The sequence below is a fragment of the Neofelis nebulosa genome, chromosome 8 (genome assembly GCF_028018385.1).
Source record: "Neofelis nebulosa isolate mNeoNeb1 chromosome 8, mNeoNeb1.pri, whole genome shotgun sequence".
Lineage (NCBI taxonomy): Eukaryota > Metazoa > Chordata > Mammalia > Carnivora > Felidae > Neofelis > Neofelis nebulosa.
Genome location: NC_080789.1, coordinates 131,951,534 through 131,966,393, shown reverse-complemented (window position 1 = coordinate 131,966,393; position 14,860 = coordinate 131,951,534). Strand labels below are relative to the sequence as shown.

The following is a 14,860-nucleotide window of genomic DNA, read 5'->3' as shown; positions in this document are numbered from 1 at the left end:
GCGTATCTACTGAGATAACAGAAAGTGGCTAAATGCCCTTTGGATTTCCAAAGATTAAGAATAAAATACTTAAATGAGAACGCCAAAAATGTGATTTTATTTGCAGCATGCTAAGTATCTTTAAAATGTTGTTTTAAATGGATCCCACCCCCATTTTGTTTTCACTCAAAACAAGTGTTAGGGACGAGCACCAGACTGAGAGCTGGACAGTTACGCCCGGATACAGCTGTACACAAAGTACAAGGGATGCTTTAGTGAGACGTTGTATAGATAAAACATTTGGGGTTAATAACCTTACCGTTGTGTGGGAAACCTCACATTTAAAATCTGAGAGAACCCCAATTTTGTTAAACTTTGTGTAGGAACTGGCCCTCCCCCAGATAATTCCTAAGGCCCCTGCAAGACCACCCATGACTCTGTAGGACCTGCCCCTTGACCACAGCTCACTGGCCCAAGGTCGGATGCCTGTGCCAAACGGGGCCAGCAGTTCTGCTTACACAGACTTGGTTGCAGAGTACATCAGGTCATTTCTGTAGCTACAGATATGACTCAGGAGATGTCAGCAGCCAAGTTTACGATGAATGCTATGAAGTGAATCGGGCCCCCTCCCCCAAATTCATAGGTTGAAGCACCATCCCCGAGTGTGACTGTTATTTGGAGGGGGGCCTCTAAGGAGGTTACTAAGGTTAAATAAGGTCACACTGGGGCCCTAATGTGATAGGAGTGGTGTGGTGGGTGTTCTTACGAGAGCACGACACGGGGGACACGCAGAAGGCCACGTAAGGACACTGTGAGAAGGTGGCCTGCTACAAGCCAGGGAGACAGTCCTCGCCAGAACCTGACAGTGCTGGCACCTTGACCTTGGGATTCCCACCCTCCACAGTGGTGGAGAATAAAGCCCAGGAGAAGAAAACATACATTTCACGTGAATTCTGACTGCATTTAGTTATGTCTAAATGCGGTAAACAGTACTCTTGTGCTGGTTTCAAACTCAGATCCTTACAGTCTCCTGTGAATTTAGGCAAATTCAAATTGGGTATCTTCCATTTGCAATTAAATAACACACTGGATAGCTGGAAGGTCATCCATTAAGGTAAAAAACTTTAAAACTGTTTTAGAAGGGAATGAAAGATGTTTTACCTCTGCCTTTTGTAAGAGACTGTGTGTTGTTTTTGGAACAATACGTCAGGTTTCCCATTATGACTATTATTAAGACATTATATACTATGATGGGGGTTATTAGGAAATCTGAGGTCTACCTCTCTTTGCTATTGGCCTCACCACTCTGGGTCCACTTCCTTCCTATGAAGACAGTTATTTCTGCTGATTACAGAAATTGATACCACCGATGACTGGCCTTTCCACATTAACTGGTGTGACGTCATCATACCTTTCAGGATGATTCACCATCTGCAGACTGTCCAGTACTGACATTCCACATATTTCAGGATTACTACCACCCCACTGGCTGTGGGTCTGCAACACGCTCGCTCATCTTTTGTGTTTCTGTGTCTTGCTTACGTGGTTGTTGGTTTTCTAGTCTTGTTCCTTTTCAACGCTTCAAGCTACTGCACACTACCTATGCCCCTTCCTTCTGTCTGGCCGTGGGGTTTACATGGCTCATGTTTGGAATGACTACAGGGAGAGCCAGAGCATGTAAGGTGTGGGCGACTCACAGGAAAGTATAGGGACTCACCTGGAAAGAACCTTTAGGCTGCCCAGAGCCTTTTTTGGCTCATGAGTCCGCCAAAAGGAATCAAAGGATCGAAGTCTGACATCTGATTCATTAACATCTGTCTACCTTTGGTGGATCGTAGGAGGGAAAAGGCCCAAAAGGCTGACAAAGTTATGAGAATCAGAATGTTTCCCAAAATTCAGGAGGCTTTCCATTTATCTATCTATCTATCTATCTATCTAGCAAGCTTCTTGGTTAACACAGAACCTATTTTACGTATCACTGATCTTTTGGTCACCACTAATCGACCTTTGTTGCAATCAAGTATCAATGCTGCACACCATCCCATCTGGTCCACTTTCTTTACGGTTCCCAAAACCCATTACAACTACTAGTGACCTTAGTCTCACTAGATCAAAGATCGAAGGTGAATTATTGCAGCTGATTTTTGGATATTCTCCGCTCTGTGTATGATATACATTAGAATTACCTTTGGCTCCCTCTAATAATTTCAAACTTAGAAAGAATAGAAAAATAAGAAAACTTGTAGGCCATTTTCCCCTGACACAGAATCACAGGTGATGGCATACAGAACAATGACAAAAATGGCAATGAGGGTTGGAAAAATGGGTTAACAGAATGGAGTTTTGAAACTTTTTTTTTTTTTAATTAAAAGTTTATTTCTTTTCAAATTCTACTGACTCTCAGATTGTGGATTGCCTAAGGGAGCCTTGAAATGAACACCTGGAAAGAAACTGAAAACAATGGTTCTTGTGATTCCTTTCTGAGTTGCTCAGAGGCTCTGTCAATCCTACTGCGCGCACACGGGTAAAATCATAAACGCTGCCTCACGCTGGGCCAGGCTGTGTCACCACCTTTTCCATCCTAACCAGCTTCAAGCCTATTCTAAAAATGCTTAATTCTACTCACAGGCTCCCTTTTGTACTGACCCGAAGGTGAGCTGACTCAGGCACCCGGGAAAACCATGCAAACACACGATGCTGCAGGGAGAGCAGCACCAGCGCGGCCTGGCCAAAGAAAGCGACTCTGAAACTGTTCCAGAAGGACGCGGAGGATCTACCCATTAATAAATCTTCAAAACCCAAGCCAAATAAAGCGCGACCACGCCAAATCTAAATGACAACACTTTATTGCAGCATCGGCAAAGGTCAGATTTCTGAAGCTGGTGAAGATCGGGCAGCATTTCCATGTGAAATGTTACAACTTTACAAGTTTTGTTTCTTATTTAATTCTACATGCAGAAACTGAAACATGGTAAAAGAAAAAATGCAAAATAGCTAGGAAAAAAAGATGTAATCAAGTTGTAGCATACAGATGTGCTCTTTAACTAAATTTACTATGCCTATCAGAAAGCAAACAAAAGACAACTATCCTAATAAATTAACAGATTGCCAGAAACAGACTAAGAACCCTCATTTCTATTTAGTGGGGGGAAAACAAAACAAAACAAAAACAACAAAACAAAACAAAAACAAACGCAAAATAAAAGCTCTACTTGTTTCCATACTTTGTTTAGAGACAAAGGCTGTAAACCCATGAAGGTCAACAAAATCTTCTGATCCCCTTCTTGTTGTCCTTCGTCCATTTTCTGTGACATGCTGACCGGCACGCTGTCTGTTTTCAATGATACTTACAATGGGCTCAACTCTCCCTTCTTGGGCTGGTGTCAGACTCCCCTAAGCCATCTGAACTCATGCTCTTTGTATACTAAGTCTTCACATTTTTCTTTTACCCTAATAGGCAATTTTGTATTACTGACTCTGATGGATAAAACTGATTTTTCTCCCTCATCCCTTGTTCCTCTTGAAACAAATTCCTAAACAAAAGCCTTCCTGGTGGATTATCTGGTATTTGGATATCTTTCATCATTTTGTTGTCCTGCATGTAAGTTTTTACTAGAAGATTTTACTGCTTGCTCTATACTTTTCTACTGTAGTCCTGGAGCCCCCAAATGTATCTTCTTCCAACATGGGATGTTCAATTCAGAGACACTGTAACTCAAATCAAATTTAAAACTCAAGTTCATTTCCCCCATACCATTACCATCACAACCGTTTCTTCTCTGGCTCAGTCATCTCACTGACGCTCTTCTTGGTGTAACTGCTCAGTAGTCAAGTTTACCATCTCATTTCTTGACTGCTATTCTCAAGAGAAGATTAACCCTCACGTGATTTCCATTGCAAAAGGCCTTTCCGCCTTATCTGGAAGCGTCGGCTTGTTCCGGTGTTGGCAGAGGCTGCTGTTCCCGCCTCACGGCCCCAGCCTGTCCCAGGTTTAGATTCGCAACTCTCTAGACCGACATGCTGAGATGTGTCCACTGCTCTCATTCAATTGCTGGAGGACTCCACTATCCACAACATCAGATACAGGACCTAATGAAATGACACGTGCTGCTGGATCAACGTCTCCTGGAGGTACAAATAGGGCAACGTTAAAGAGAACTAGTACTGAGGGCAAACTTGCGGCAAGAAAAGGTGCCCTGTATAGACCACCGTCTCCCAGGCAAATCAGTGCTTCTTAAACAGCACACAAGGGGTGCCTGGGTGGCTCAGTTGGTCGAGTGACAAACTCTTGATTTTGGTTCACGTATTAATTGCAGGTTGTGAGATCGAGCCTGGCGTCGGGCTCCTCGCTGAGCGTGGCGACTGCTTGGGATTCTCTCTGCCCCTCCCCCCTGCTCGTGCTCACACACTCTCTCTCTCAAAATAAATGCAACTTAAAAAAAAAAGCACACAAACTCCTACTGAACTGAAAAACAACAGGAACAGAGGGGCAGGCACTAAAAAGAGCAATGCTGATGGTGATCAGATAGGTGGTCTTGGAATGTTCTGGTAACTACTTTCTAAGGTGCTGAGTGTTTAGGGTTTGTACAATGGTTTGTACAATGTGTATAAAATCACATGTTGAAGTCTACCGCCAGTACCTCAGGATACGACCTTATTTGGAATGGTCAGTACAGAGGGAATTAGTAAAGATAAGGCCACACTCGAGTAGGACGGGCTCCCAATCCAGTGTGTGTCCTAAAGAGGGGGAAGTGGACACAGACACACGGACAGGGAGAACGCCGGGTGAAGATGGCAGGTGTTGGATCAACAAAGGAAAGCCAAGGGATGCCAAGACTGTGCCAAACCACCAGAAGCTAATGGAGGGCCCCGGAACAGACGGTCCCTCCCAGCACTCAGGAGGAAGCAGCCCTGCAGACGCCTCCAGACTGAGACATCAGTTCCATCATTACAGTCACCCAGCGGTGGTACTTCTTATGGCAGCACTAGCAAACACACAGTTTGCTTCTCACAAGGCAAGTTACATTAGCGAGAAACTGATTTCAAAGAGTAAGATGTGAGTATGGAAAAGTGTTATCTTTGGCTGGACGTATCAAAAACGGGACTGAACTGAATGGAAGTCGGTCAAGAACACAAGTATTCCCTGAGAGAAAGAAACGTCTCTTTCTTGAAGTCAAGACAAAGCAATGTTCTAAAATGGAGTGTTTTAAAGTTTATTTATTTTGCACATGAAGGAGGAGCAGAGAGAGGGAATGGGGGAAGGGCAGAGAGAGAGAGAGAGAGAGAGAGAGAGAGGGAGAGAGAGAATCTCAAGTGGACTCCACCCTGTCAGTACAGAGCCTGACACAGGGCTAGAACCTACAAACCATGAGATCATGACCTGAGCCAAAATGAAGAGTGATATGCCCAACCGACTGAGCCGCCCGGGCACCCCTAAAATGGAGTATTTTAAATAAATATAGTAAATGACAGGGGGAAAAATGTCCAGTCTTTGATAAGACAAATATATCCCTGTATATAGTGTAGAATATTATTTGACTGCTTTATAGGCAAAACAATAGTTTTGAGAGACTTAAAAAATGTAAGAGCTCAGAAAGTACCTAAAATATTCGCTTTGGATTATGTGCTTATTCTACAAGGGACCCTGCTTTACAACAAAAGTATCAATTACTTAACTTTATAATAAGGACATAAAGAAAATATCTAACAAAAAATGCGCATCTACTTATGATGGGTTTAAAGAAAGGTCTGATAGTATAAATAACACTTGGTACTCAGAGTGTGATCTGCATTCCAGCAGCTTTGACATCACCTGGGAGATGTTGTTAGAAACGAGTTAGAACCAGCAGCTTAGTAAGAGTCACGATGATTAAAATACATATTTTGAAGTTTAAGAAGGGGTGCCTGGCTGGCTTAGTCAGAGGAGTGTGTAACTCCTGATCTTGGGGTCTTGAGTTCGAGCCCCACATGGGGTATAGAGGTTACCTAAGTAACTGAAATAAAAAATAAAAATAAAGTTTAAGGAGCACTGGTTTAATTCATATGAATTTTAGCATATCAACCATATCAGCACTAACACTTGCCAGAGATGTAAAGTTTCAGTTTTTTCAACACCAGCAGAGTGGAAAACAACCTTGTTCTACACTGGTTAATTGTTTTACTTAGAGTGCTATTGCCATTTTAACGCATTTTAAGCAAAGGCCTGTACTTTATTAGGGCATCATTGCCCAGTGAGAACGGCCACTATTTTAATGTACAGCCTATTTTAAGGACCACCTTGTGATTAGAAAAATTTTAAATCATTATATTTCATGTCTGGGAACCTATCAAAATCCCTGGGTAAGGAACTTTAACTGCTTTAATAAACAGTTTCCAAATGAATTTCCCCTCATTTGCCATAGAACATGAACAATGTTAGTAACTAATTTTTAAAATAAGCTGTAGCCAAGTTAAAAGTCAAATTGAAAACACTTTCTCAGACCTGACAAGTTTTCTCTTCCCTCCTCTGTTTAGGAACTCACCTCGCGGTATTTTCTCCCTAAGGGATCGGATGAACCACCGCTCTAGATACACATCTTTCCACTGTCTGGCCCGGCATTAAAATAGAAAAAAAATAAAGAGGTGCCAAACCACCAGGAAACTCCACCCCACCAGTTATGTTCTTTCAAATCACTACATTTCTTCACTTAAAACTTAAGTTTAAAAAAATGGCCAAGAACATCTGGTGCTCAAAAACTCATGTTTACGTGACTGCTTGTTCCTCTACCACGTTCACTCACACCTCTATTTCGAGAGCACTGGCTTTGAAAAGTACCTTAAAACTTTACAGAGAGCCATTTTTAAGAATGACGGACAAGTCAGCATTTTTTTTTTGAGTTATTATTTTAAGAAGAGATTTAAGACAGGAAGAGATGGTGGCTCAAGAAATGGGACTTTCACAAAATCAGGAAATGAGGAAAAAAGAGCTTCTAGGGAACAGAGCTTAGGGAAAAAGTTTATTAAATGACCAAATACAGACCTTTAAAAGTCCCTTTGTCCACTTAACAAATATTAACTGAACATCTACCGTATGGCAGGCACAAGAGCGACAGAAGAGCCATAGTAGAAAACAAGATGCGGCTTCATTTCCGCCTCAGCTCTCAGTCTCAAAGGGGATAAAGAAAAGTTGGCAGGCGATTACACAGGATAAGGTCTGTAGAAATACAGCAAGCAAAGGCAGCATGTATGTACCAACCTACGTCAGATCTGAGAATATCAAGGTAAGACCTGAAGGAGGAACAGGAGATATCCAGAGGAAAGTGTGAAAAAGTTCCAAGCAAGGGAGATGAAAAAAGAACCTAACCAGAAAGACAGAAAGGCCAGCTTGGTTGGGAGTAGAGGAAGGAAGAGAAAACGATAAAGCCAATAAGGTAAGTACACCCTCACCATGCAGGGCCATGGTAACCAAGCTGAGGAGCTTGGACTTTATACGCTACAAGCCATGAGGAGCCACTGAGGATTTTAAGCACAAGAGTTCACCTCCTCAGACAACAGACCTCATTTTAGAAAGAACAATGTGGGGACAGCACAGAGAATGAACCGGAAGGGTTGACACTGGAGACTGAGAAGCAGATGTGGGAGCTGCGGGCAGCAATGCGATGAGAAGTGATGGCGGCTTGATCTCCGGTCTCAGCAGCAGAGACAGAATCAAACAGGCAAGGGTGAGAGCCATTCAGTAGTAGAATCAAAGTATTTGTCAATTAACTAGACACGGAACCTGAGGGAGCGAAGAGTCCAAACCAAAACCTACATTTCCAGTTTGGATAACTGGCTCAGCAGTGCCTCCACTCGATGAGCCAGAGAACAGAGGAGGAGAGTGGCATGGGGGCAAGGGACACACCTTCTAGACGGTTGTTTAGAAGACAGCTGGACATGCAATCAGAATCTAAACTGTGAGACCTGACCAGGAGCTCTGAAAGGGAACTGGGCCACAGGAGGGAAGGACGCCTCCTGTGGAGAGTGCACAAGAGTAGGACAGGAGGGCTTGGACGGACCCAGAGGGACAGAGCGTCTCCAGGCAGAGGCAAGCCCATAGAGGAGTCAGGAGACAGGAGGAGGAGTCAAGGAGGGAGGACAAAGATCCGAAGACACGAGAGCCACAGAAGTCCAGGGAAGAGAGCATATGTCAAGATAAAGAGGGGCCACATGCTAAGCACTGCTGAGGCAGCCTGAAAGCGACAGAAGTGAAGCACAGGGTGGCAGCTGGGAGTGGGGGAGGGCAGAAGACCGCAGTCAGCCACACCAGTGAGAGGGGAGGAAGAAAGAACAAACAGGGCCGATTCTTCCAAGTTTGGTTAACTAGGGGCTGGAGGGAGGGAAGGAAAAACAAAAAGTTAAAGAATATGAGGAAAAACAACTGAATAACTGGCAGCAAACGAAGAAAGGTACAGCTTTATGTTTATCTTTTAGCATATGTAAGTTCACACATCTGTTTTCCCATATTTTTCCCCCAACTGCTTAGGAAATGCCTGGGACTTAATAAACTCTCAATGGCTTTTTAAAATAAATGTATGACTTGGACAGAATTAACTCTTTCAAGTACCCATACTTAGTCTTCCCACTAGACTTGAGGGTAAAGACTTTATCTTTTCGTACTTTTTAATTTGTCATAGTACAGGAGGACTGAACCCATGGCAGATGCTGAGGGGAGCAAATCATACCGGAAATACTCATTATGTACCAAATGTCATAGTTACTGATTCTATAAATCTACCCAAACATTTAAAAATTAGGAAAAGACACTGTACTTGCATTATGTGACTCAAGAAGGGATTAGGTTTTAACAGAAATAATGCTGTTCAGAGATGTTAAGCTGTAATATAAACAGGTGAAATTGACGGAAAACATCAAGATAAAATATTCCTCTTTTTAAAGTTCTTTTTTTGCTTTTTTAAAAGTTTATTTATTTTTGAGAGAGAGAGAGAGTATGGGTGGGAGAGGGGCAGAGAGAGAGGGGGAGAGGGAGAGGGAGAGAGAATCCCAAGTAGGCTTCATGTTGTCAGCACAGGCCCCAACACGGGCTCAACCCCATGACCTGTGAGATCATGACCTGAGCTGAAATCAAGAGTTGGACACTCAAACGACTGAGCCACCCAGGCGCCACTCAAGATAAAATATTCTTAATAGTTCTGTTCACCAATCATGAGACAAGAAGAGAAACGGGTATATCAAGAACACTGAAATATATTTAAAGGTATGTAAGAAAATATAAAAGCTGAAAACTAAAACTTGCATGGCCTCTTAAAATAGCTGGCTTCCACATTTTAGTACCAATAAAAGATTTTATTAAAAGACTTTAATGAAGCTTGGATAATAAAAATAACCTAGTATCTTATGCCTAATTAGATGGATTTGTACATCAGTTCTAACTTGGATTTCTAAAAACATTACACTCCATAGATGTTAAAAAAACAGACCCCTAAACTGTCATGAGAAACCAATGTTCTAACCAGCAATTTGATTAGAGCTGTCCAAGCATATAGTTCAAAGAAAAATGTGATGGGGCGCCTGGGTGGCTCAGTCGGTTAAGCACCCGACTTCGGCTCAGGTCATGATCTCGCGGTTTGTGAGTTGGAGCCCCATGTCAGGCTCTGTACTGTCAGCTCAGAGCCTGGAGCCTGCATGGGATTCTGTGTCTCCTTCTCTCTCTGCCCCACCCTTACTTGTGCTCTGTTTCTCTCTGTCTCTCAAAAATAAATAAATGTAAAAAAAATTAAAAAAAAAGAAAAAAAAAGAAAAAGGAAAAGAAAAAAAAGAAAAAGAAAAATGTTATTGGGAACAAACACAGAGCAAGTAAAAGAGACCTGTGCCATTTCCCCAGCATTGCTCTACACAATAATGAACTCTTCTGCTCCCGCTCAGAGCACAATCCCTTCCACACCTAACCTGCCCGCCCCTAACAGCAAGGTGACGTCTTGGGGCTGATGTGGTGACGTCTTGGGGCTGATGTACGTCCTTAGCTAAACACTAATACCCCGAAGGAGATCAGTAAGAGCAGCAAAGTCAATGACATCTTTGATCATAACTCGACCACAAGACAGAAAACTGAGTTGATGGTATGGGTCTTTAGATCAGATCTCAGAAAAACTTTAAATAATTTTCTCCCTTAAAAGACAAATAAGATCTTATTAGGAAACATCTATGTAAAATTCCTTCTAGAGTTTTAACTATTTCACTTTAAGCAACTCAAGTTTAAGAAAAACTAGCATGGTTGGAGGGCACACTTGCATGGCTAAGTTGGTGAAGCATCCAACTCAAATACCAGGCTCATGAGTTCAAGCTCTCCATTGCGCTCTGTGCTGAGCGCAGAGCCTACTTAAAAAAAAAAAAAAAAAAAAAGGTAAAACTGGCATAGATCCCAGGAGGACATTTTACAATTAAAAACAAACAAACAAAATACCTCAAAACGAACTCAACCTAAAAGCTTGAAAGTCTAGGAAACAGGTTGAGTTTTTGTAAAAAAGGGATTACTTAACACTGACCTGAGAATTCTGACACAAAAGCCTGTGATTTCTCTCAAATTCATCTATAACTAGTCATCTCTATGAATGCAAAAGAGAAAATTTAAAAATCCAAAGAAGTCCACACAGAGAGGGTGAAAGCCAAGATCACTGTGGCTGAAATTAAAAAAAAAAAAGAAAAAAGAAAAAAAACCCTGTAATTATTCTATAAATAGGTTTTTTTTCTCAAATACTTACAACTCAAAGACTTTTCTATTTTGCTAGTAATCAGGCCTTTATCATTAGGTGTAATCCAGAACAATCTATTCATGTGGACATCATGAAAAACAAACAGCTACAGAAGAAAGAGAGACGGACTGTCCTACCTCCCACCAGTCTTAAAGATTAGATCCGCATTAGGTGCTCCCTTTGGATGTTGGTAACGAGGCCGCCGCTCCCGATTGGTGTTTGCTGGGGCTGGGCGCTGGGCAAGAGACTGCAGCATTTCTGTAAGCAGGAGCAAAACAGAAAAGGTGGCTAACTCTGGTAAATGCACTCCCCTCCATGAAGCAAATAAAACCCTAGGGAGATCACATTTACTAGTTGTTAGGTAGGGGAGTAAACAAAAATAACCATTACACAGTCTACAATGATTAAGAAATTCTGAAAGAGCACATCAAGAGAGGAGACATGCTCTTTAATATCATTTAATATCCAATGTCCCCCATCCTGTCAATTTGGCCACCACATAAGTATCTTGCGAGGCTGTAAAACAGTATGAAAAGCAGTCTAGTTCAATAGCTACAAGCATATTGTCTGGAGCCAGACAAGACACTATTGGAACGAATCCCAGTTCTGCCACTTACTAGCCATGGGTCTTCCAGTTCAGTTTCCCTAAATGTCCCTAAATGTCAAATGGGGATGAGAATAAGCACTTATCTCCTAGAACTGTGGTACATAAGACAGTGTCCAGCTCACAGTTAAGCCCTTTACACTGAGTACTAGCTTACTTATTATTAAAAATGTGGGGTATCAACCAGAAGAGATTCTAGAAGACCGACTCAAGGATAGAAAACCAAATATTTATTTATGCAACAACCTCTTGCATAGAAAGTAGTGTGTCAGTACAGTGCTGTATCAACAGACATGTTATGACTCTAAAATTCAGGTGTCACAGAAATGCCAAGAGGCTGGTTTATGAAGTGTTCACGGACTCTGTGCACATAAGGTTCCAGTTAATTCAAGAGTGTTCGGTTTATCTGCATAAAACTGGAATCTTAATTTTTTTTTTATGTTTATTTTATTTTTGAGAGAGAGACAGAATGCGAGTGGGTTAGGGACAGAGAGAGAAGGGAGACACAGAATCCGAAGCAGGCTCCAGGCTCCAAGCCGTCAGCACAGAGCCCGACGTGGGGCTCGAACTCACGAGCTGTGAGACCATGACCCGAGCCGAAGCTGGACGCTCAACAGACTGAGCCACCAGACGCCCCAAAACTGGAATCTTAATTTGAGTATACTCTCAAATCTGAAGAAGCACGGGGCCCTTGAGACAGGACTCCCCAACAGACAAAATAAGATAATAACTATGTATTGATTTAATTTGCTCACAGATGACTGGCAACATGACCCAATTAAAAACTGATCCTCATCTCACCTGCAAACATAGCTCTAACAGTATGGGATCTAACTGAATAATGGAGTTAGCAAGGTATGATGAAAACTATATCGTTATTTTGCAAGTAAGTGAGAAAAAGGAAGATGGGAAGGAATATAAAAAACAATCAACTTCTCAGGCCAAACATTTACAAAGATGACATGAAAAGGGGGAGATAAGAACTCTGATATTCGATATTTAAAAAGCCCAAGAGGCAAAACCATTTTCTACTTCTGTCCGATAAGTGACTGTATACCTTGATAATCTTCTTGTTCTTGCCGTTCATTGATATCTAGTGTGAGCTTTTTCATTCTCATCCTCTCTTCTTGTTCTGCCTGTTGCTGGTTCCAGTGATTTGCAGCAAGTTGGGAAGACATGGGTACATTAAGGATCTTAAACTGAGAAAAAATAACAAAAGAAATCACAAACGGCTTGAGAAAATCAAAAGAAGAAAACAAAGATTTCAAATAAGCCTAAATAAAGACAGTATCATCTAAGAACATAAACAGACAATAGTCTTAAACTACTAGAGACAAATCCACTAGGGATGGTTAGGAAATGGAAGACCATCAAGTTCAACCTCAAGAAAAGGAGAAGCCTCTCTTTTCCCCGCACTATGTTTGGAGGCACACATCTAGCAACAGGGTATCAATTTCCATCATACAGACCCTATTATTTATGGGTCGCTGTCAAAAAAGGCTTTTATATAGCAAGCTGTAACTTGCAGCCTTTTCATTTCTATCCTCTGGAACCAGTTCTGGCCTCCTGAACGATACAGAACAAATCTATTCCACCTTTAGTATTGACAGACCTTATTTCTAAAGATAGAATGCAATGTTAGAACAGAGGAAGAATTAAGCAACTGCCCTGTGAGACATATTTCTCTGTTATGAGAGAGAGTCCTTATCTGTGAAATGCTTTTGTTTTTAGCAGGATATCCCTGGTTTGGATTGTGCAAGGTAAACAAACTTAGATAGAAATCTATGAATGTAAGGACCATGGTTCCCTGGAAATAGATGAGTAAGCTATGTAACTATCTGAGTACAAGACAGAAACATTTCACAGCCTGAATTCTCTCTGCTGTGTGTAACATGCACAACTCAGTTAAGAGACCTCCTCTAATACTTTGGATCAACAGCATGCCTCATGAGGAAAGAAAGGGCATAGGTAGCTGTGCTCAGGACCCCAGACCTCTCTCTGCTTGACCTATGCCCTTTTGATGCTTGCAACCTTGAAATTATTAGTAAAGCTTAACACTGTATAAAAATTCCGATTCATTTGAATCTGATTTGACAATCTGATTCTTTGTTATTATCTCAGATGTCTTCTTCTGGTATTCTCTTTTATGTGACGCTCTTCAGTCAGTCAATATTCCTCTTAAAACCTAATACCCAGAACACTACATGCAGTTGGCCAGATACACTAAGGTGAAGAGTAGTTAAGTGTGGGTACAAAACATCTACAAACCCAACTAACTACATTTCATCTTTACCACAGTAGATAACTAAGTGTCTCATATAGCAAAATAAAAATATATTTAAGGTAGTCCATTTGGCAGGGTGCCTGGGTGGCTCAGTCGGTTTGGCTCAGGTCATGAGTTTGAGCCCCGCGTTGGGCTCTCTGCTGTCAACATGGAGCCCACTTCAGACCCTCTGTCCGCAGCCCCCCACAGCCCCTCCCCTGCCCGTGCTTTCTATCTCTCTCTCAAAAATATAAACAAACATAAAAAAAAAAAAATGGTAGTCCATTTGGCTACCAGCCTAGCAGACCTCACTTGTTCTTCCTGATGAGCTTAGTCTGACATAATGTGCTGAGTGGTTGAGTACAGACTCCCTGCAACTATCCCGTTCTATTTTATGAGCTCAAAACCATCTTTTAAAGAAAAAAAAAATACACATACACATACAATCAAGAAAACCTCACTGCAATCAAGGTAATGAACATGTCCATTACCTCCAAAGGCTCCTTTTGTCCCTCTGTAACCCATCTCTTTCTCTACCTCACCCCCAGGCAACTGCCAACTTGATTTCTGTCACTACTGAATAGCTTGTACTTTCTAAAGTTTGCGTAAGTTGAATCATACAACACACATTTTATTTTGTCTAGGTTCTTTTACTTTGCGCAACAACTTTCAGATGCATTCATGCTGCTGCATGTATTAAGTTTGTTCCTTTTTATTGTAGAGCTGCATTTCCTTGTCTTGTACACCACAATTTGTTTATCCACTCACTTGTTGATAGCATTTGGGATTTCTATTTGGGGTTATTACAAATATATTTAACAAATGTTTGTGTAGACATATGTATGCATTTTTCTTAAATGCGAAATGCTAGGAAGGAAAAGCTGGGAATACCTGGTGTGTTTTACTTTTTAATTTTTTAAAAATTAACTCTACACCCAACATGGGGCACGAATTCATGACCCCGAGGATCAAGAGTTGCACACTCTGCCAACTGAGACAGCCAGGTACCCCGTGGTGTGTTTTACTTTTTAAGAAACTATAAAAATGTGTTCCAAAGTAGGTATGCCATTTTATATTCCACTAAAAGTGTATGAAAGTTCCGGTTGTGTCACACCCTTGCCAGCATTTGGTATGGTCAGTCGGTCGGTCTATCTATCCACCTATCTATCTCTTTTTAAGTTTATCCATTCTGGTGAGTATATATAGTGGTATTTTTCACCCTGGGTTTTAACTTTCATTTTCCTAACGACTAAAATCATCTGTTTTAAAATTCAATCTAGGATTATG

General features: G+C 41.5%; 1 protein-coding gene across 2 annotated transcripts in view; it reads right to left on the bottom strand.

Annotated features, from left to right (window-relative positions):
* Positions 1-2,809: 2,809 nt before the first annotated feature.
* Positions 2,810-14,860, bottom strand: part of UPF2 (UPF2 regulator of nonsense mediated mRNA decay) — a 110,904-nt gene continuing 98,853 nt past the window's right edge. For both annotated transcript variants that reach the window (XM_058681917.1, XM_058681918.1), the window contains exons 20-22: positions 12,368-12,509; positions 10,844-10,964; positions 2,810-4,104 (exon numbers count right to left, since the gene is read on the bottom strand). In XM_058681917.1, coding sequence (XP_058537900.1) covers positions 4,095-4,104; positions 10,844-10,964; positions 12,368-12,509 — 273 coding nt within the window. In that variant the 3' untranslated portion in view covers positions 2,810-4,094. The remainder of the gene's footprint in view (positions 4,105-10,843; positions 10,965-12,367; positions 12,510-14,860) is intronic.